This window comes from Panicum virgatum, chromosome 5K (genome assembly GCF_016808335.1).
Source record: "Panicum virgatum strain AP13 chromosome 5K, P.virgatum_v5, whole genome shotgun sequence".
NCBI classification, from domain to species: Eukaryota; Viridiplantae; Streptophyta; class Magnoliopsida; order Poales; family Poaceae; genus Panicum; species Panicum virgatum.
Genome location: NC_053140.1, coordinates 18,207,258 through 18,230,200, shown reverse-complemented (window position 1 = coordinate 18,230,200; position 22,943 = coordinate 18,207,258). Strand labels below are relative to the sequence as shown.

Below are 22,943 nucleotides of genomic sequence, written 5' to 3'. Positions count from 1 at the left end.
TGTAGTATCCTTGGTGCGGATTATTTTGTTATTAGGATTATGGAACTATGTAACTACTCCAACAAAGGTAAAAAAAAAGGTAAAAAAAGATTCATATGGCCTCTGGCCACTGTGAAAGGCTGAAAGGTAAACAGTTGATACTGCAATTGGCAACAGAAGGCACAGGCTGGATCTTTGCATGTTTCCACAAGTAGCCAACTTGATTACTTGAACCAGTGCCCACTGTCCAGTGGTGATTGTCCTGACTGAAGCAAACAAACTACGAGTAGCAAAGATGGGCACCAAAACCTGCTGCGCAGTGAAATCTGTGGACCTCCTAATGGACAGACCCTACGGTGCTGGCCTCAATCAGGAGCAGCCGCAGAACGCCGATCGTTGGTGGCATCAGATCAGGCCATCAGGGCCGAGGCAAAGCAGCAGTTTCTGCCTGCAGAGGGCATGGTGTGGAAAATGTGGCCGCGGCCGCCCGCTGAGCCGGGCGGCCGCCGGCGACGATCGGGGGCCCGGTGGCGGTGGGCGGTGGGCGGAGGCGCGGAGCTTGCCTGGCCGCGGATCTGGATGCGAGTGCGAGCACGCCACGCGAGACGTGACCGTAGCGGCAGGTGGAGCAACCCGGCATGGAGCCGGCGTCCAGCCACACGCCGGCGGCGACGGGCAGGCTTGGCCGTTTCCGCGATCCGATCCTGCCGGGTGGCCCCGGGGACGGGGCTCGCCCGGAGCAGCGTGGCCGTGCACGTGTTTGACCGAGCGAAGCAAATGCCAAAAAAAGGGAAACGCACACAAGTGTGTGAGATGGCAAACTCTTTGTCTCGCACTACTACACTGGTTTTGTGAGATGCCAAAAAAAAGGGACACTTTTTTTTTCTTCTTTTTTTTTAAAAAAACCATGAGACTCGCTAGGGGCACGGACACTCTTTGTTTTTTTTTAATTATGATGAAGAGGCAATCATGATTTAGTACTGGCATCCATTCGAAAACCAAAACAGTTGACACTGACAGCCATGAACGGGTTAGCGAGAATTCCTTCAACTATTGACAGCCAACTTAACATCACCGGCCACATGGAGCCGGCGTGCAGCCACACGCCGCCCGCCCGTCCGCGACCCGACACCGTGTTGGTAATCCCGACAGCCGGAGCTCCGGCGATCGCCGGAACGGCGTAGCCAATGCCACACACGTGTTTGGCCGGCTATTTTCGCCGTAACCTGAGCAAAGCAGCAACGCCAAAAATGGGAGGGAGGGAGAGAGAAAAAAACAAACAAACGCGCCCAAGTGTGAGATGGCAATCCTTTTGCCCTTGTAGTGCATTGGTTTTTCAGTGAAAATAGACTGAAAAATGTCAGATCACACCATCTGGCTGGTGAGAAATCGTGAATGCAGAAGGGATACCTCGGACTCAGGTTTGGATATTTACTCGATACATAAGATAACATTTAGCTATTTTCTTTATTAATAGTCTTAGAATACAAAATCGTTATACATGTGCAAACTAAAAGTGTAACAATATAACAAAGATAGATTGTCTAAAATAGCTTATTTGTCCACAAATATTTTCATAAATAAATACATAAAGAATAAAACTAGAACTAAAAAGATATTTCAATAAATATATAAATAGTGTTATTAATATATAAATAAAAAATATAAAAGTAATTTCAAAAATAAATAGATGAAACAAGAATATTTAAAAGGAAACTGAATCTTCTTATAATTTTATTACAAAAATTAATAATATTGGTTACATGCAATGAATATGATTTTTTAAATAGTTTTAATGGAAACAAATATGGATATTGTCGAATACAGATGTGGGATCGAACAGAACTCGAATGTATCCACTTTACTACCATATTAAATTTAAATATGAATTCGGATATTCATATTGATATTTAACACAGCGTCTAGGTAATATGGGATTTTTTATACTAATATCAGATATTTTGGACATCCATATTCACATTTGCATCCTTCCAGCAGGCCTACACAGCGCCATTGGGTTCCTTTTCGGGCCGTGCTCGGGATAACAAGGAGCAGCGAGCACAAAATTGGGGTGTGGACGGCTGCTGTGTATACTTTAATAATGAGAAACATCATTTGTTCATTCATCAGATATTAAAGGTTTTAATAGAATATTGTTATCCTGACATTTGTATTTCTCTGTCACTCTTCATTCCCCTTTCATTTATGAGGGGTAAATACTAAAAACCTTCCAATCAGAAGCCTTCCGAACTCGCAGGAACAAAGTTTAACAGACTTGCGGGAACAAAGTTTAACAGACTATAATAATGATAGTTACTAATAGGACTAAAACTAGACTACAGTACTATAGTTTGTGAAAAGGCAGTGACTACTTGAGCTGCTGAAGAATTATTGTGATTATGTCTCGTGTCATCCCAAGTTCCTAATAGGACAATTGCCACTTGATAGTTGTAACCTTATGGATATTCTGTATTAGGAGAGACTTCCCAATCGCACTGGATCAGGGTGAGAGGATACGATGATTTGAGAAAACTAGGGCTCTTGAGAGGGGAGTGGTTCAGTAGGAGGGCCATGTTCCTATCATTTTTTTCATTTTGATTTTATGAATAATTTACTGATGCATTGAGTAGCGGCGGATGGAAGGTAAATAAGTCGATTTCAGTGGCAAGTTTGCAATTCTTCGTTTATAATTGCAAATTCGAGCCAATGGGCCAAATTAGTGCAAACTTGCAATTTCCATATTATTTACTACTTTGGTTAACATTATGCGAAACATGAACTGTATTATTCATGTTCTGAAAAGGAATTCCAGGCGAGTATGCTAAGGGGGAACAAAAAATATGTTCTTTTCTTTTCCTCTTGATGAGGACCAGTGTTTGTTATCCATGAAACGTGAAAATAATCTGCCCATGGTGTTTATTGTTGCATCAAAATTATCGAGTGTAAGAAAACAATCTGAAACCTAATTCTTGGTTAGCCCGATTATGATCTTCATAGTTAGTACGCATTTACTATAGGTTTTTTTGGATTCCTGCCATTACAATTTTCTGACATTGGAAGAATGCCATTACTATTCACGTTATTGGAAACTTGCCATTACAATTCTTTACTTCTTTGAACCGTGCCATTTTATACGTCTTTGATGTCCTTGGACCCACTTGCAGACCCGCATATTTTTGTATGGCCCAAAATACCCCTGCTGTTTCTCTCCCATCCACTCACTGACGTGTGGGGTCCACACGTCAGCTTCTCCTTCAACCTCCTTCCTCCTCTCCACCACGCGCTGCTCCTCCCCCTTGCCGCCGTCGGCCTGCTCCCCGTCGGGAGGGCCCTACCGCTGGATTCGGCCTCCGCCGGCCGTCTGCCCCTTCTCATCGCCGTCCGCCCCAACATAGCACCGGATCCAGCCATGCCTCCTCCTGCACCGCTCGCCGGCGGCAAAGAATCAGGGGAGGGTGTAAGCATCTAGGCCCTCAAGGTATGTTTCGGTGATTAATGACAACCATTATTGTGACTAATGAGTTTGTGCAGCTTAATAGATCATTATCGCTCATTTGGTCATGTGTCAAAAGAGGCCCCTCAATTTCGGTTATTCTAAAAGGCGATCTCGGTTTTCAACTTATATATGTCAAGGCTAAGGATCTTTCTAGTCCTAAGTGTCACAAGGTTGAGAAGGACACTTAGGTTAGTATAGGTTTTATAGTTTTGTAGTGATCGCACTATTAAGAGGGGTTAAGGCTTAGTAACTTGAGCATGGACATGGTCATTTGAAAATGGATGCACACTATGGTCACTCAGGTTTCTAGAAGTTCAAATAAGTGGTTCTCAAACTATATCTCAAGAATATTTGGATTTCATTCAAGACTCAAATCAGAAAAGACAAAATCAGAAAAAGTCTATACACCGGTTTAACCGACGCTCTCAATTTTCTATACGTCGGTTAAACGAAGTCAGCAGAGTCTGGACAAATTCAATACACCGGTTAAACCGACGTGTTTGAATTTAACGTCGGTGCATTAGTCCAGAGTTGGTTTTTCCAGGGCAATTCAAGTTCTATTCATCGGATTAACCAACGCTGTTTGAATCAAGACGTCGGTGCAATTGACCAGTGAGATGGTTTTTCAGTGGATTTCAAAAGTTGTACTCACCGGTTAAACCGACGATAGGTTTGAGTTAACGTCGGTGCAGTTGTCCAGAGACTTGGTTTTTCAGTTGATCAGTGGACAACTACACTCACCGGTTAAACCGATGATACGTCGGTCAATCTGCCCAAGTTGTAACGGCTAGTTTCCAGAAGAGGCAGTTTACATTCACCGGTTAAACCGACGATGACAAATGGAGGGACGCCGGATTAACCGGCGCTACGCAGTTTTCTGGCAGCTTTTCTCCAACGGCTCTATTTGTGTGAGCTGCCTATATATACCCCTCCAATGGGTCATTTTGCCCACTCTTGACACCAGGCAACATCCAAACACTCATACCATAGTCAAGAGCCACATTGAGCTTCATCATTCACATACTTGTGCATTCAATCAATCAAAAAGCAAGATTAAGGACTTGAGTAGAGAGAAGCTAGTGTGCATCCGTTCTTGGTGATCGGTTCTTGCTCAAGTGAAGGCCTTAGCTTGTTACTCTTGGTGATTGACATCACCTAGGCGATCTTGGTGATCGAGGTGTTTTCTCGCGGAGCTTGCCAAGGATTGTGGGAGCCCGGAGAAGAAGATTGTACGTGGCTTGATCTCCACCACGCCGGGATGGTGAACGGAGACTCTTAGTGAGCGCCCTCGTCTCGGTGACTTGGGAGGTGACAAGACTCTTTGAGAGTGTCACAACGTGGATTAGGGGTGTGTGCCAACACATCGATACCACGGGAAAAAATCCGGTCGTCTCTTGTCCACTCTCTTTATTCAAGCATTTTCTTTCATGCAATTTACTCATGTGCTTGACTTAGAGATCATAACTTAGCTCTACCTTGCTAGGCTTTACTTTGTTTTTATCTCTCTTAGCTTGTGTAGGTAGCTTAGTTATCCGGTTGGTGAATTGGTGCCCTACTAGTATTGCATAGGTTAAGGTTGCTTTACCTTGTTTTAGAAATTGAAAAAGGCCCAATTCACCTCCCTCTTGGTCCATCGATCCTTACAATTGGTATCAGAGCTTCGTTGCTCATTTGGATCATTAGGCTTCACCGCCTAGAGCTATGGCCAAGATGGGTGGTTCGCCGCCTCACTTCGAGGGCAAGAACTTTGCTTATTGGAAAGTTCGCATGGCCGCATACCTTGATGCGATTGCCCCCGAAGTGTGGTTGGCCACTAAGACCGGATTCACCGGAACTCCCACCGCCGAACAATTAAAATGGAATGCCAAGGCTAGAAATGCAATTTTCGAAGCCATTAGTGAGGAAGTCTTTGCTAGAGTTAATGGCATGGACTTAGCAAGTGATATTTGGAAGGAGCTCATTGAAATTCATGAAGGCTCCACTAAAGTTCGTGAGCAAAAATATCACTTGTTTAGAGCTAAGTATGATTCTTTTAAAATGCTAGCTCATGAAAATTGTAATGATATGTACTCTCGCTTGAATGTCATTGTCAAGGACATTAATGCACTTGAAATATCCAAAATTGACAGTGCCTCCATCAATCGCAAGATTCTCATGCTCCTCCCGAAGCCCAAGTATAACATCATCAATGCTATGCTTCAAAAGGAGAATCTTGACACAATGGAAGTAGGAGAACTTGTGGGCGAAATTCGCGCTCATGAGATGAGTATTCTTGGTATGTCCGAAGAGCCAACTTCAAGCAAATCAATTGCTCTAAAGACCAAGACAAACAAAGCCCGCAAGCTCAAGATGATCAAGCAAGATTCAAGCTCAAGCAATGAAGAAGATGATCATCATGAAAGCTCATCCGATGTTGAAGATGATGGAGAGCTTGCTCTCATGATGAGGAAGTTCACCCACTTGAATGACAAGATCAACAAGAAGGGTTTCAACTTTGACTCAAAAAGGGGAATGTTCCGGGCAATGGATGTCAAGAACAAAATTTGCTACAATTGTGGAGAAAAAGGTCACATCCGTCCAAATTGCCCTAAGCCGGACAAAAGAAACAAGGACAACAAGAGCAAGCATCGCCATGATTCAAGCGATGATGAAGAAAAAGAAAGGAAAAACAAGAACAAGAGACTTGGGAAGAAAAAGAGCCATGACAAGAAGACCAAGCTCTTCCCAAAGAAGAAAGGGCACACCAAGAGAAGCTTCTTGGTGGAAAAACAAGAGTGAGTGACCGATGTCTCATCAAGCGAAGATTCAAGTGATGAAGAAGACATAGTCACCATCGCCCTCACAAATGAAGAACCATCACTACCTCCACCTCCAATGTGCCTCATGGCCAAAGGTAACTCTAAGGTATGTGAGAGTGAAGATGATAGTGATGATGAGCTTGACCCTAATGAGTTTGCTAACCTCATTAATGAGTATACATCCGTTATCAAGAGGGAAAAGGGCAAAGTCAAGGTTCTTGAGAGCACTCGTGCCAAGTTAGAGCTTGCCCACTCCGATTTGCTTGGCAAGTACAATGACTTGCTTGAAAAGCACAATGAGTCACTTGTACTTGCTAAGCAAGTTGAAGAGAGCCACAAAAAGCTTAAACAAGAGCATAGGGAGTTGGCTCACAAGTATCAAGAACTTGAATTTGCCTATGAAGCAATTGACCCAAGTCTTGAGAACTTTGCTCATGAAACTATTGAGAAGGTCAATGCTTCTACTTCATGTGATGACCTACTCATTAATGCAAATGCTACTAATGTTTTGCCCGAGCTTGCACCTTCTAGGGAAAATGAATTGATGGATCAAGTTGCAAGCCTCAAGAGTAGTGTGGAGAAACTCTCAAGAGGAGAATACATCCACAAAGAGATTCTCTTCAACAATGCCCGTGACTATGGCAAAAGAGGTCTTGGTTCATTTCCGGAGCCAAACATAGCCACTACTCCTTCTCTGGAGATAAAGATTAGCTTCATCAAGGAAGTTGGATCATATTGCCAACATTGCCAAGTCACCGGGAACCACACTAGGGAGTGCACTTTACCATCACGTCCTCTTCCTAAATTACCCAAGAATTATTCTTCAATGTTTCAAAATAACCATTTTCTCTTGAGTAAAGTGAAGGGCAAGGTGAAGGCCAAATTCATTGGCAAACTCACTAAGGAGTCAAAGAAAAACCTCCCCAAGCAACTTTGGGTCCCAAAAGCTCTTGTCACACATGTGCAAGGCCCAAAGCTTGTTTGGGTTCCTAAAACTCAAAAGTGAATTCTCATGTGTGTAGGTGAACTACAAAGCCGGTGGAAAACATTGGGTACTAGATAGCGGTTGCTTTCAACATATGACCGGCAATGATAGCATGTTCACCTCCCTTGAAGACCCCGGCGATCATTGTGGCAGAACCGCCTAAATTATCCCGGCTCAAGTGCGTAAACCATCACCATAAAGGCAACATTAGCTTAAACGCACTTCAAACGGAACAATTTTTGGTCTGTCGGGTAACGTCCCGATACAACCACCGATTCTCGGATCGAACAAGCATACCTCGCACGAAGGCGAGTCCAGAGATATTACAACCACAAATTTTACAACACAGGCAAGTTCAGTAGTGATTACCAAATAGTTCAAACCATTATTACAAAACCAACTTAAGTAAAACAGTTCTACAAAACATAATTATAAGTTCAGAGTCTAAACAGCGGAAGATGAAATACGATTTCTACAACACGTCGCCAAAAGTATACCAAGCTAGCCCAAGCCGGGTATCACTCGTCATAGTCATTGCCGGCCGAAGACGTATCCCATTCTACGGACCAGCCAGGAGGCAAAGCGCAAGGATAGGTCAAGCTAGCGATCTGATCCTCAAAACTCATACCTGAAAAAGGATTTCAACAGCAAGGCTGAGTATTCTAATACTCAGTAAGACTTAACCGACAACGGGTATAAGTAGCCCACATTAGCTAGACTATGCAAGGCATTTGTAAGGCTCTGGTTTTCCTTTGCTGAAAAGCAATAAAGAGTAGGTCCTTGCTTTCAAGTTTTAGCTTCAAGATTCTAGTTGATTAACCATTCTATGTAAGCATCTACTAACCAAACATGGTGGAACTTCTAAGCAAGCATCAAGATTAATAAGAATATTGTTGCTCTTATTACTCTGTGTGGCAAAGAGATCAAGCAGTCTCATTTCATCGTGAGAGGCGGACGATTCTGAATCGAAATTCAACCTTGCAAGGGTAACCTAGCACACACGTCTGGAATACCGTCGGGTCATTCCCAAACAACCGTTAACCTTTCTTTCCGGCTTGTGGATAGTGCCACTCTCCCCGACTACAGGGCTCCAAGGCCGAACCTTGTCCCTAGAAGTCGTAGTGTTGCGCAACATAAAATAAAACCTATCCCTACTGAGAGAGTGGGAGGTATATCCACTCCCCGGTCCAATCGGCTACTAGGCTTGCCGCGTACCATATTTACGGCATGTGACTAGTACTTTCAAAAACTTAACCAGCACTACCACACACCGCGACCTTAGCAAGTTCATCAACACAGACGGGGTCTCACATAGGACATAATATCGAACACAACCCCGTCCGTCGTCCTTATATTGATAACAGAAAGTAAACAAGCAATTCCTATAAAGCTCGCGAGTGACAGGCAATCACTCGACTTTTACCGGTCCTATAAGCTTAGCAATTATTCGAACTCAAGTCTAGTGTTCAGTACATAGGTTCCTAGGATCATGCATCTAGGGTTTTCAATTCAAATCCTAAGAACTGTAAATGCACAAGTAAGTAACAACAGTAAATGATAATAATTTGAAAAATAGGTTATGCCCGGGGCTTGCCTTCTCGGTAATTGCTAACTATTTCAGCGCTAGGCTCTTCCGAACTTTGGTTCGGGGCTTCAGTTAGTTCCGCAGTGTTCACTTGAGCTTCGAGATCACCTCCGTCAGACTCCGGAATCAACTCGTACGTCCCGTCTGACAAAGTAGTCGTATCTATATGTAATGCGAGAACAACATTATAAACAAACATGGGCAATCGTTTATAGAGTAGTTAAATAACAAATTTAACTACACAAGGCATCATGATCAACAGCACAAAAGAAGTTAACTAACTTCGTGAAATGAGTGGTGGTGATTTCCTATACAATTAAGTCATGGTTTGTAAATAAATCATCAAAACAGAGTACAAAAAGTAATAAATTATACCAAAATTACACTAAACAGAACATGAACAAAGTAATCTACCCTTCAAAAATCATATCAATACATGTAATCATTTAATCACAATAAATCATTTATGCAGGCAACACCTAGTACAAGCTTGAATTATACAGACTAAAATATTGCAAAGTAGAAGCTCAAAATTTAACAGGAGATTTACAAAGGTAAGATCTAGCTACAGTGAATTTTTCATGATTTTATCTACACAGAATTAACTCTGAGAAAATAACTAAAACAAACAACAGATTAGCAAGATTTATTTTTAGCCCCTAATCTAGCCATGAACTAAGGCTCAAACTTCCTGGACAAGCTAATATACTCCAGAAGAACACTCAGGAATATTTTCAGGATTTAAAAAGAACAGAAACTATTTATCATAAATAAAGTATACTAAACAAGGATTAAATCAAATAAATAGCTACACAAGAGAACTGATCATGAAATTTTTATAGCAAAGCTAGTGTAACATGAGTAAACTACCACAAAAATTTCAGAGCAAGACCAGCTTTCAAGCATTAGATAAGAAAAAGACTAAACATCTAGTATTTATTTACCTAGTGACACAAAACCATTTATACGGCAAAAACTTGCAACTAAAGCCTAACATATTATGGTTCTACTGCATAGAGCTCTTCAAGAGGATTCCAAAACATCAAAATTTTCTAATTTACGAATTTTCTACGAATTGATCTAGAATTTCAAAGTTCACTGAAAATATTACAAAGCAGCCCCTACTGGCACTATTCATCTGAGTCTAGGCCTATGCAAATAACCCCCTGGGTTTTCTTTCCTTTCAACCCGAGGTCCCTGGGCCGGGTCAGAGAGGGGAGGCGGCGGTTGACCGGCCGTTTCCCGGCGAGGGGCTCACCGGCGGCGAGAGGGGAGGGGTGCGTGAGCTTCACGGGTGCAAGGCGCACCTCTGGGTGGCCTAGGGTTGCGCGGAGGGGCTCGGAATCGGCGGCTCGGCGGAGCAGGGCGGGTCGGCGGCGGAGGCAAGCGACGGCGAGGGTGCTCCGGTGAGGTTCAGGCGAGGGGAAGTGGCCTGGGAGCTGCGCGAGGTCGAGGCGGTGCTAAAGGTGGGGGCTGTAGGGGTAGATCGGGTCTGGGGTGGCGGCTCCGCGGCGGGGTGAAGCTCGCCGGCGTTCGGGGTGAGCGGCGGCGGCGTTCTGGGGCGTGGGGTTAGGGAACTGGCGAAAAGAGGAGGGGAATAGAGCACGGGGCTTCTTGTAGTGCTCAGGCGCGCGAAAGATCGAGAGCTGGGCCTCGGGTTTGGGCTCTCCACGGCGGCGTCGCGGTGGCGGCCGCCGGGGAGGTTCTGGGCGCGGCGGGGCGGCGTGGCGAGGGGTGAAGGCGCCAGCGCGAGGCAACAGGCGGGGGAGGAGCTCGTCCGCGACGCGTGGGCGCCAGCGCACGGCGAATTGATGGCCGGGAAGGCCGGGAAATCGTCGGCGGGCGGCGCTGTCGGTGGCCGGCGGCGAGAAGCAGAGCAGAGAGGGGGAGATGGTCATAAGGGCAATTTTGCAATTTCCAAAAGTTCCAGGGACCTTTCTGTAAACAAGCAATAACTTTTAAATCAAAGCTCAAATGGAAAAGTGCCCAACATGAAAGTTGTTCAAAATTTCAAGATCTACAACTTTGATGTTGTGCAAAAATTTATTTGGCCAAAGCTTCAAGAGCTAAAATTAAAACTGTTGAAGGGATTTTGAATTCCAGGAAATTTGTCTTTTTCAAAGCAATTTCATTTCAAATGTAGACCTTCAAGCAAAAATTGATGCCATGCAATAAATGCACTGAAATTTTGCACAAACACCCTCCACAAAAGCTATATTCAGAAATAACTATATAAAGGACCTTGCAAAAAATCATAATTACACATATAGCCTTTCATAATTACAAAAAGATCCTTTTTAAGTAATTCTAGCACATGATGCATAGCAAACCTACCCAATTACTGTGCAGACACTTAATTAATTACTGTGTAAACACCCGGGGTGTTACAATCATGAACATGTCACCTATGGTGATAACTCAAGGGGAAAAGTTTTAGGTTTGGGTAGAATAGCTATCTCTAAAGATTTATCCATTTCTAATGTCTTGTTTGTAGAAGCACTTAGTTTTAATCTTATTTCTATTGCTCAATTGTGTGATCTTGGACTAACGTGTACCTTTGACAAGAATGGTGTTGTAGTAACTCTTGAAGAAGACAAGTCAATGGTATTCACGGGGTTTAGGCATGGCAACATCTATTTAGTGGACTTCTCTTCAAAGCAAACAAGTACCATGACATGCCTCTTCACCAAGTCTTCTCTTGGGTGGCTTTGGCATAGAAGAATTGCTCATATTGGCATGAGCAACCTCAAGAAAGCCCACAAGAGAGGGATGATCACCGGCTTGAAGGATGTCACGTTTGACAAGAACAAGCTATGTAAAGCATGTCAAGCCGGGAAGCAAGTTGCAACACATCATCCCATCAAGACGATGTTGTCTACCTCCAAGCCGCTCGAGCTACTTCACATGGATCTCTTTGGTCCAACTACATGCAAGAGCATTGGTGGTAACCTCTATTGCCTAGTAATTGTTGATGATTTTTCACGTTACACTTGGGTTATGTTTCTAGGCGATAAGGGTGAAACTCCGGAAATCTTCAAGACCTTTGCAAGAAGAGCTCAAAGGGAGTACAACTCCTCAATTGTGAAGATCCGGAGTGACAACGGCACCGAGTTCAAAAATATGAAGATTGAAGAATGGTGCGATGAAGAGGGCATCAAGCATGAGTTTTCCGCCACCTACACGCCTCAACAAAATGGAGTGGTGGAAAGAAAGAACAAGACACTCATCACCCTAGCTAGAGCAATGTTGGAAGATTATGGCACGTCCGAGAAGTTTTGGGCGGAAGCAATCAACACGGCGTGTCATGCATCCAACCGAGTATATCCTCACCGACTCCTCAAGAAAACTCCATATGAGCTCATCACCGGGAAGAAACCAAATATATCATACTTTCGAGTCTTTGGTTGCAAATGCTTCATCTACAAGAAGAAAAGGCTCGGTAAGTTTGAAAGTAGATGTGATGAAGGTTTCTTTCTTGGTTATGCATCAAACTCCAAAGCATATAGAGTATTCAATCAAACCTCCGGGTTAGTTGAAGAAACATGTGATGTGGAGTTTGATGAATCTAATGGCTCCCAAGAGGAGGTTGTTGGCTATGAAAATGTAGGTGATGAGGAGATTGATAAAGCTTTGAAGAAGATGTCCATTGGGGAAATCAAGCCGGAAGAGGTGCATGAAGGCAATGATCAAGGGGGAGGACCTTCCTCATCTACACCAAGCACCTCCACGGCGCCCCAAATGGATGAAGATCAAGAAAAAGATGATACACAACCTCAAGAAGATGTGCCAATGCCAACACCCCAAGTTCAAGAACAAGAAGAGCAAAGTGTTCCACCACAAGCACAAGTCACCCATGATCCACCCCAACAAGCATCCACGCAAGTACCGCTAGTGAAGCATGGTCGCATCTCCAAGGATCATCCAATTGGTCAAATCATTGGTAGTCCATCAAAGGGAGTAAGAACTCGCTCTAAACATGCTTCATTTTGCGAATATCACTCGTTTGTTTCTTGTATTGAACCCACTAGCATAGAGGAAGCGCTTGAGGACTCGGATTGGGTGATGGCCATGCAAGATGAGTTGAACAACTTCACCCGCAATGAAGTTTGGGTCCTCGAAGCTCCTCCGAAAGACAAGAACATCATCGGCACCAAGTGGGTCTTTCGAAACAAGCAAGATGAACATGGGGTGGTGATACGCAACAAAGCAAGACTTGTGGCAAAAGGGTTTTCTCAAGTCGAAGGTTTGGATTTTGGTGAAATTTTTGCTCCGGTCGCAAGACTTGAAGCTATCCGCATCCTTCTTGCTTACTCTTCACATCATAACATTAAGTTGTATCAAATGGATGTGAAAAGTGCATTCTTAAATGGCGTTATTAACGAACTTGTTTATGTTGAGCAACCTCCCGGGTTTGAAGATCCGAGGAATCCTAACCATGTTTATAGGTTGCACAAGGTACTCTATGGGCTCAAACAAGCTCCAAGGGCTTGGTATGAGAGGCTTCGTGACTTCCTAATCATGCAAGGCTTCAAGATCGGGAGGGTGGACACCACGTTGTTCACAAAAGACGTCAACGGGGATCTTTTCATTTGTCAAATTTATGTTGACGATATTATCTTTGGCTCAACTAATGATTTACTAAGCCATGAGTTTGCTACCATGATGTCTAGGGAATTCGAGATGTCCATGATTGGCGAATTGACCTTCTTCCTTGGTTTTCAAGTCAAACAAATGAAGGAAGGGACATTCATCCATCAAGAAAAGTATACTAAAGATATCTTGAAGAAGTTCAAGATGGATGAGTGCAAGCCAATCAAGACACCCATGGCAACCAATGGGCATCTCGACTTGGATGTGGACGGTAAACCGGTTGATCAATCCCTCTATCGTTCTATGATAGGGTCTTTGCTTTACCTTACCGCATCTAGGCCCGATATAATGTTTAGTGTGTGCTTGTGTGCCCGCTTTCAAGCTAACCCAAAGGAGTCACACGTTTCGGCTGTGAATAGGATCCTTCGGTATCTCAAGCACACTCCTAGCATAGGCTTGTGGTACCCCAAAGGCGCTAGTTTAGATCTCTTGGGATACTCGGATTCGGATTTTGCCGGAAGCCGTGTGGATCGCAAGAGTACCTCCGGGGGTTGCCACTTGCTTGGGCGTTCTCTAGTTTCTTGGTCGAGTAAGAAGCAAAATTCCGTGGCTTTGTCCACCGCGGAAGCGGAATATATAGCGGCCGGTGCATGTTGTGCCCAAATCCTATATATGAAGCAAACCCTTTTGGACTTTGGTGTGAAACTAGATAGGATCCCACTCCTTTGTGACAATGAAAGTGCCGTAAAAATTGCCAAGAATCCGGTTCAACACTCTCGCACAAAGCACATTGATATTCGCCATCACTTCTTGCGTGATCACGAAGCCAAAGGAGACATATCTCTTCAAGGTGTGAGATCCGAGGAGCAATTGGCGGATATCTTCACAAAACCTTTAGACGAGAGTACCTTTGTTAGGCTAAGGAATGAGCTTAATGTGTTAGATGCGGCAAACGTCATGTAAGTTGCCATGTCATATAGAAAAATGCATACATATAGGGCACTTGTCTAACCATGGTAAGATAGTGATGAGCAAGGGTTTAGCTAGAGGTGGTGGTCCACTTGTTTTCCTCTAGGCTTGTAGAAAGGCTCATCATGAAGAAGCTTCCCGTGGGTTCAAACTTGACAAGTAGATCTTAATTTCTTGTTATGCATTTCTTGTCATATAGATGTGCACTTCATGTTTACTTTACTTTCGCATGTGGTTGTAGTTTGCATCATCATTGCATGCGTAAGGGTCACAAAGGAGATCATTTGATGAAAATGAGACTTGTTTCATATACAAGATCTTAATTCATGAAAAGTGAAAAGAGCAAAGTGTTAGGTGCGTTCTTGCCTAGTGAGTCATGTCATAATGAGTTTGAAGCTCTCTATCTTCAATATTCCTATGACAAGGCTCATACATTTTATTTGACGCTTTGTCTCTCTTGCGGCTTTTCCTTGTGTTTGAAAAGAAATTTATTTAAGCAAGTGTGCTATCCTATTTATTTTGAGGGGTAAAGTCGCCTATGCAAGTCCATTAACTTGAGTTTATTTGAATCTTATAAGTTTATTGGACTTAGCATAGAAGAGTGAGCTGAGTGGGGGTTTTTGGCTTCACCGGTTAAACCGACGTTCAAAGGATCTATACCCATCGGATTAACCGGCGTTACTAAAGTTTGTCTCAGCTCAGTCAAGTTTCAGGCGTTCAACCGGCGTATACAAAAGTCAGAGCATCGGATTAACCGGTGATAGTAAATGCAAATCAGACCTAGCAATCAACCGGTGTTTTGATCAATCAACCGACGAGGACACTCTTGACAGCATCGGTTCAACCGGCGTTCAGTTTCAGATATGCAGAAGCCTCGGGTGAACTGCACCAACGCAATCAACCGGCGTTCAAACCCTACGCGTCGGATCGACCGGTGTTAAAGAAAATCGCGGGACCCACCTGTCATATATGTGTCTTGTGCGGGCCGCGGTTTCTTCTTCCTCTCTGTTTTCGCCCGACTCCAGCCGCCGCCGCTTGACCTCGTTCTCGCGCCGCCTCTCGCCTCCGCGCCGCCACCACTCGCCGCCGCTCGCCTGCACGTCGAGCCGCCGCCGCCGCGCCCTCGCGCTCGCCCAGCGCCGCCCGTGCGCGCCTGCGCCGCCCGCGCAACCGCTCTGCGCCGCCGCCTGTGCGCGTAGCCGCCGCCGCCGCACCACGTCCTCACCGCCGCACGTGCCTCCATCGCCAAGCACCACTGTACTCCACGCCATCCACGCCGCAGCCGCAGCCTCCACGTCTCCAAGCATCCACGCCATTCACGCCGCAGCCGCAGCCCATCAGTGCTCGCCAAGTGCTCGACATATTGCCTGTTCGAGATGGGTCGCGAGAAGAGGAAGGGTAAGGAAGTTGTGGTCGAGAAGCCCGCTCGCAAGCGGACTCGTGCAGAGAAGGAGGCCGAGAGGGCCGAGATGGTGGCCAAGGCCGCCGAGGAGCAGGCATCAGGCCGTGCTCGTCCGTTCCAGATCAGGGAGGACCCCAGAGGCAGAGGCAGAGGCAGGGGTATGGGCAGAGTGAGAGGTGCCAGGGCCACCAGAGCCGCGACAGCAGCAGCAGCAGCAGCAGAGTCAGATCAGTCAGATACAGCTGCAGATTCTGACTCAGAGGTAGCACAGTCAGAGGGGCAGAGTTCTCCACAGCGGTCGTCTGAGAGAGGTTCCCCGGCAGCGACAGAGCGTCGCACTGGACCGAGGACTCGGGGAGGACACCAGCCACAGGAGCCCCGCAGGTCAGCAGCAGCAGCAGCTCGCAGAGCCGAGGCCCTAGAGGCCGAGCGCGCAGTGTTCCGTATGGACACTGTTGTGCGTCTGGAGCCAGGTGTGATGCTCCAGAACTTGACCCGAGCCAATGCGGCCAAGGTCAAGAGGCTCAGGTGGAGTGTTGACGAGGAGGTCTGGTTCCCAGTGACCCGAGACAGCAGAGTCGACAGGAGGTTCTGGACTTTGCTACAGGCCAGCTTCTACGAGACTTTCCAGCGGAGGGGCCACCAGATTTTTCAGCACAGGGTTCTTGACTGGGTCTCACTGAGGACAGCCGCAGGGGGAGCAGATGTGAGAGCACACTTTGCTCACTTCAGAGGTCTGCCCAGACTGCTAGAGATGGAGCAGAACCGTTATATCGAGGACTGGGTCAGAGTGTTCTACGCTACAGCTTGGATAGCCCCCGAGCGCAGAGCCGTGCACTTCATGTTTGGAGGGCAGGACTTTGGTTTGTCAAGGGCAACCATTGCTGGTATTCTTGGAGTTGACCTGGTCGACGTCTCGCTGCACGAGAGGGTTTACGGGGACTCAGATCCACCCCGCTGGGCGATGGTTGGCGGGATTGCTCCTTCCCACGAGGCGATCACTCAGTGCTTCCGCCAGCCGTTCCCAGCCTCTTACGCCAGAGTGCCGAGCTTGCTCACTGCAGAGGCTTACGCTGTTCACATGGCACTCCGGAGGACTCTGTTACCGAGGAGTGGCTACCCAGAGGGGTTCACAGGTTTGCAGCAGCTCTTGCTTCTACACATCCTCACTCACGAGCCATTTGATATAGTTGACTTTATTCTGGCTGAGATCGAGGATGTGATCACTGATGGGATGGGTGTGGTGCGACAGTTTCCCTATGCGCACTGGATCAGTTACATATGCTCTATGATAGTGCCAGCAGAGTCACCCATCAGCGCCCCTTACCGTCACGACGAGGCTCCCAGGTTCCCTGTCTACCGACCCACAGCTCCACAGGACAGGAGGAGGGGCAGACACGCAGATAGAGCAGCGATGGCTCGACTGTCACCAGAGGTTCAGGCACGAGTGGCAGAGGAGGATGAGGCACTCCTAGCAGCAGAGGCACAGCTTCCCGAGGGAGATGATGAGATTCACTGGTCTGAGCTTGAGTCAGACTCCTCCGACGACGTTGAGTACTTTCCTTCAGCTGCCCCAGCCGTGATCACGAGGCAGGAGGTTCAGGAGAGCCAGCTCCTCCGACTTCAGCAGCTGCTACAGTCTCTGAGTCTCAGGTGACTCAGCCGTCCGAGCTCACTTCACTACTACAGCAGCTCGTGACCCAGCAGAGGGAGGATAGACTTGCTCAGGAGGAGGCCAGGAGAGCCCATGAGGCTCAGATTGCTGCTATTCAGAGAGAGGCCGCCCGAGAGCGGGCTGCGACCGAGGAGCGTTTTGTCGGGCTTATCGACAGAGTTTCACAGAGGACAGACGCTCAGTTTCAGCAGATGCAGCAGGGGATGATGGCGATGTTCGGGATGATCTCACAGCTTTACTCTCACACTGGACTCGCCCCGCAGCAGCCAGGACAGCCAGGCCTTCAGGGTGTTGGAGCACCTCAGCTTGCCGTTACACCAGCTCCAGCCCCTACTGCAGCTCCAGCTACCTCAGCGACACTGGAGACCACGTTCTCGATGTCCGCATTACTTGGGTCTGCCGGTCGTCCACTGTTCTCTCCACTGCCAGCGACCACACTCTTTCAGGACTCACCGTCAGCGGTTCAGTCGGTCGCCCTCCCTTCCTCACTTCAGGCAGCACCTTCAGGGGGAGGAGCAGTAGAGGAGTCCCTGCTTCCACAGTCGACGCAGCCGGCAGCTTCAGCGGTCACTTCTTCGGATATTGATACTTCTTCCGCTGGCCCGGTTACGACTTCTACGGATCCTCTACCAGGCAGTGCCAGCACGAGAGCCTCCACGACAGTCACCCCCCCAGTGAGCTCAGACCCAGACCAGCAGCTTCCGTCTGTCACCGAGGGTGAGAGCTCTCCGTCCGACGACGACGACGACCCGGACCGCTTCCTCGCCGTACCACGACAGCACGACCCGTAGCTCGCCTTTTGGTGCTTTGATGCCAAAGGGGGAGAGGTGTTAGGGGGAGCCACAGAGTTAGGGGGAGGGTAGAGCTAGAGAGAGCTCGTAGTTATCAGGACTTTGATTCTTTGTATCACATTTGGTGTTAATTCATGGATATGTACATTTGTCGCTTGAGTATGCCGTTCTTTGAGACATATCTATGGATTTCGTTTGAGCCGTTGAGCTCTTTGGTCCTGCTTTCGAGTTTGCTTGTGTTTATCCTGCTTTATCTTTCTCGCTCTCTCGTTATTTATGTTTGTGTTGTCATCAATCACCAAAAAGGGGGAGATTGTAAGCATCTAGGCCCTCAAGGTATGTTTCGGTGATTAATGACAACCATTATTGTGATTAATGAGTTTGTGCAGCTTAATAGATCATTATCGCTCATTTGGTCATATGTCAAAAGAGGCCCCTCAATTTTGGTTATTCTAAAAGGCGATCTCGGTTTTCAACTTATATATGTCAAGGCTAAGGATCTTTCTAGTCCTAAGTGTCACAAGGTTGAGAAGGACACTTAGGTTAGTATAGGTTTTATAGTTTTGTAGTGATCGCACTATTAAGAGGGGTTAAGGCTTAGTAACTTGAGCATGGACATGGTCATTTGAAAATGGATGCACACTATGGTCACTCAGGTTTCTAGAAGTTCAAATAAGTGGTTCTCAAACTATATCTCAAGAATATTTGGATTTCATTCAAGACTCAAATCAGAAAAGACAAAATCAGAAAAAGTCTATACACCGGTTTAACCGACGCTCTCAATTTTCTATACGTCGGTTAAACGAAGTCAGCAGAGTCTGGACAAATTCAATACACCGGTTAAACCGACGTGTTTGAATTTAACGTCGGTGCATTAGTCCAGAGTTGGTTTTTCCAGGGCAATTCAAGTTCTATTCATCGGATTAACCGACGCTGTTTGAATCAAGACGTCGGTGCAATTGACCAGTGAGATGGTTTTTCAGTGGATTTCAAAAGTTGTACTCACCGGTTAAACCGACGATAGGTTTGAGTTAACGTCGGTGCAGTTGTCCAGAGACTTGGTTTTTCAGTTGATCAGTGGACAACTACACTCACCGGTTAAACCGATGATACGTCGGTCAATCTGCCCAAGTTGTAACGGCTAGTTTCCAGAAGAGGCAGTTTACATTCACCGGTTAAACCGACGATGACAAATGGAGGGACGTCGGATTAACCGGCGCTACGCAGTTTTCTGGCAGCTTTTCTCCAACGGCTCTATTTGTGTGAGCTGCCTATATATACCCCTCCAATGGGTCATTTCGCCCACTCTTGACACCAGGCAACATCCAAACACTCATACCATAGTCAAGAGCCACATTGAGCTTCATCATTCACATACTTGTGCATTCAATCAATCAAGAAGCAAGATTAAGGACTTGAGTAGAGAGAAGCTAGTGTGCATCCGTTCTTGGTGATCGGTTCTTGCTCAAGTGAAGGCCTTAGCTTGTTACTCTTGGTGATTGGCATCACCTAGGCGATCTTGGTGATCGAGGTGTTTTCTCGCGGAGCTTGCCAAGGATTGTGGGAGCCCGGAGAAGAAGATTGTACGTGGCTTGATCTCCACCACGCCGGGATGGTGAACGGAGACTCTTAGTGAGCGCCCTCGTCTCGGTGACTTGGGAGGTGACAAGACTCTTTGAGAGTGTCACAACGTGGATTAGGGGTGTGTGCCAACATCGATACCACGGGAAAAAATCCGGTCGTCTCTTGTCCACTCTCTTTATTCAAGCATTTTCTTTCATGCAATTTACTCATGTGCTTGACTTAGAGATCATAACTTAGCTCTACCTTGCTAGGCTTTACTTTGTTTTTATCTCTCTTAGCTTGTGTAGGTAGCTTAGTTATCCGGTTGGTGAATTGGTGCCCTACTAGTATTGCATAGGTTAAGGTTGCTTTACCTTGTTTTAGAAATTGAAAAAGGCCCAATTCACCCCCCTCTTGGTCCATCGATCCTTACAGAGGGGCGCGCCGCCGCCGCCGCCATGGACCTGCGTGGGCCTCCACCTCCGCCTGGATCTGGCGAGGGAGGGAGGACAGAGGAGCGGATGAGCAGCGGCCGGCGTGGGACGAGCCGCCGCCACCACCTGGATGCAGCTTGGGAGCAGACGAGAGATAGGGAGGGAGAGAGCCGAGGTCCAGCAGTGCCGGGATCCGGCCGCCAGGATCTGTCGGCGTTGCAGGGGAGGCCCGACCGCCACTGCGGCACCTAGCCCCGACCGCCGCCGCCGCAGCTTGCCCCACCCGCAACACAGGGGAGGCGGTGGAGCTGCGGGAGGACGAGAAGGCGCGGCGGTGGCGTCGGCGAGCCCGTGCGAAGGTGCGGCGCGATTGGCCCTCCCGACAGGGAGCAGGCCGGCGGCGGCAGGGGGGAGGTGAGCAGCGCGTGGTGGAGAGGAGGAAGGAGGTTGAAGGAGAAGCTGATGTGTGGGCCCCACACGTCAGTGAGTGGATGGGAGAGAAACAGCAGGGGTATTTTGGGCCATACGAAAATACGCGGGTCTGCGAGTGGGTCCAAGGGCATCAAAGACTTTTAAAATGGCACGGTTCAAAGAAGTGAAGAATTGTAATGGCAAGTTTCCAATAACGTGAATAGTAATGGCATTCTTCCAAAGTTAGAAAATTGTGATGGCAGAAATCCAAAAAACCCTTTACTATACGAATACATAAAAATGTCAGATGTAAGCATATTGGGTCATAAGTATATTAGCTTTATTTGCAACATCTTAGTTCCTTGTTTCATGTTGCCTCGGTGCAGTCAAGGAGGGAATATGAACAGCAGGTGGCCAATGAAGAAGCGGAACAACTGCGCAGTTTCCATGTGAGTAACATTTAAATGTAGTAGCATAGAACAGCACATTGTGGAGCTTCTAGATGCTCCATAGTGCTACTTCTTAGTTTTATCTTAAGCTACTTCCTCTGATCTCAAATATAAGTCCATTATAGTCTCCAATACGACACTTTGACTAACAATATCTAAGAAACATATTATTCTAAGTAGAAAGAGTTGTATATTATGAAATATGTACCGTGATTAATCTAGTAATGTCAATGCATATGATCTCTTTTAGAAATTGTGGTCAAAGCCAAAAGCTTGACTTAGGGCAATCCTAAATAGACTTGTATTTGGGATGCAAAGTAGTAGTAAATTTCAGTAATTGTTTGTATACTACGAGACTATTCACATCTGTTCTCATATGCCAAGCACAGGTCACATTACTGACTTATAAGTGTTTTTCTTTTCAGGAGGCTGTGGCTGCCCGATCCAATATTGTCCATGAACTTGAGACTCCTACAGTCTCTAGACCAGAGGTATGTTGGAATATATAAATGCAAAAGTAGAAGTGTTACTTGCGATCTTGTCATAGTTTTAAGATGAGATGAACAAAATATACATGTAATGCACTGTGCTCCTCTCCTCTCTGTGCAAGTTTTTTAGCTACATTCCTCATCATGTTGATATAAATGGAGCATCATGATATGTGTTTCACAAATCTGTCCTGCTGAGCCTGAGCTATGCATGTGACTACCCCTCTTTAGGAGAGCAGGCCTAAGCCACCTACGAAGAGGAGCCAGCCTGCGCTCCTGAAAAATGTAATAATTTCTGTGAAGCCGCAAGCCAAGAAAGCAAAGGTTGATGCGGAAGCTAAGCCTGCACCCGAGGAGCAGCAGCCTTCAAATGGTCACGACGCGGACCAAAAGCCACCATCGGATGCCACCAAGGCCACGCTGGGCTCTCTGGTGGCTTACGATGATGACGAAAGTGGCGACGACCAAGATTGACAGCGTTTGTCTAGAAATCAGGTATGGATACCGCAAGCTCATAGGAAGAGGAGATGCAATGGACGTGTGGAGCTGCAGCAGCCTGTGAGGTTTGCTCGACCAGAGGCCAAATGGGCTTCTCAGGTTGTCCCTATTCACAGGAAGGATCTGCTGAAATTTTCTTGTACGAAGGTTGCAGACAGTTTGATTTGGATATGTGCTGACTAATGAATTCTGTAGCATAGGATCTCTGTTTTTGTAAAACGAACTTTGTAGCAAGTAGTTGCATTTATTTGGTCAGCCAGCATTTTCTCCATGGATTGGTGATTAATTAGGTTAAGCTAACTAATTCAGTGGTTGAGTAGATCAACTAGATCAGAACACGTATTGGAACATGTAGCAAGAAGAAAAAAAGAAAGATGTATTTTTTTGGCACCTCTATATATATCTCCGGTGAAAACGGTGCCTCGTTTTGGAACCAAGTTGACGAAAATGACAGAAACGAACCAAGTTGACGAAAATGACAGAAACGAACCAAGTTGACGAAAATGACAGAAATCGGACTCCTGATGGGTGAAGCTACATTTTCAACCCATGCGGTTTCCCTGATCGTGATGGTCCCTTTGATAAGCGGGGGAAAGGTGGGTGTACTACATGGCCTGCTGCCGCTGGACGTACGAGCAGGACAAGTCGAGCAAGCAGGGCAAGCCGAGTCGTCTCGTGATCTCGTCTGGGAGGTTGGTGAGCTGCTGGGTGTGTGCAGTACGCCAGTACGCGTTGTACTGACGAAGCGAGGCCAGGTCCGGCCGCGCCCACTGTGGTGTGTACTCCACTCCAGAGCTCCAGGCGCGCGTTGTTGTACTGACGAGCGCCGC

General features: G+C 46.5%; 1 protein-coding gene across 1 annotated transcript; it reads left to right on the top strand.

The window, feature by feature from the left end:
• Positions 1-274: 274 nt before the first annotated feature.
• LOC120709757 lies at positions 275-22,384 on the top strand. Its single transcript, XM_039995415.1, has 4 exons — positions 275-592; positions 21,017-21,127; positions 21,553-21,618; positions 21,847-22,384. The coding sequence occupies exons 1-4, from the start codon at positions 275-277 to the stop codon at positions 22,087-22,089; spliced, it is 738 nt and encodes a 245-aa protein (XP_039851349.1). The 3' UTR covers positions 22,090-22,384.
• The last annotated feature ends 559 nt before the right edge of the window (positions 22,385-22,943 follow it).

What these genes read in the sequence shown, in the direction of transcription:
- LOC120709757 (XM_039995415.1), top strand. Translation starts at nt 275, where the DNA reads ATGGGCACCAAAACCTGCTGCGCAGTGAAATCTGTGGACCTCCTAATG. An exon ending in AACAACTGCGCAGTTTCCAT is followed by an intron (nt 21,128 to 21,552) that starts GTGAGTAACATT and finishes TTTTCTTTTCAG; the next exon opens with GAGGCTGTGGCTGCCCGATC. An exon ending in CTACAGTCTCTAGACCAGAG is followed by an intron (nt 21,619 to 21,846) that starts GTATGTTGGAAT and finishes ACCCCTCTTTAG; the next exon opens with GAGAGCAGGCCTAAGCCACC.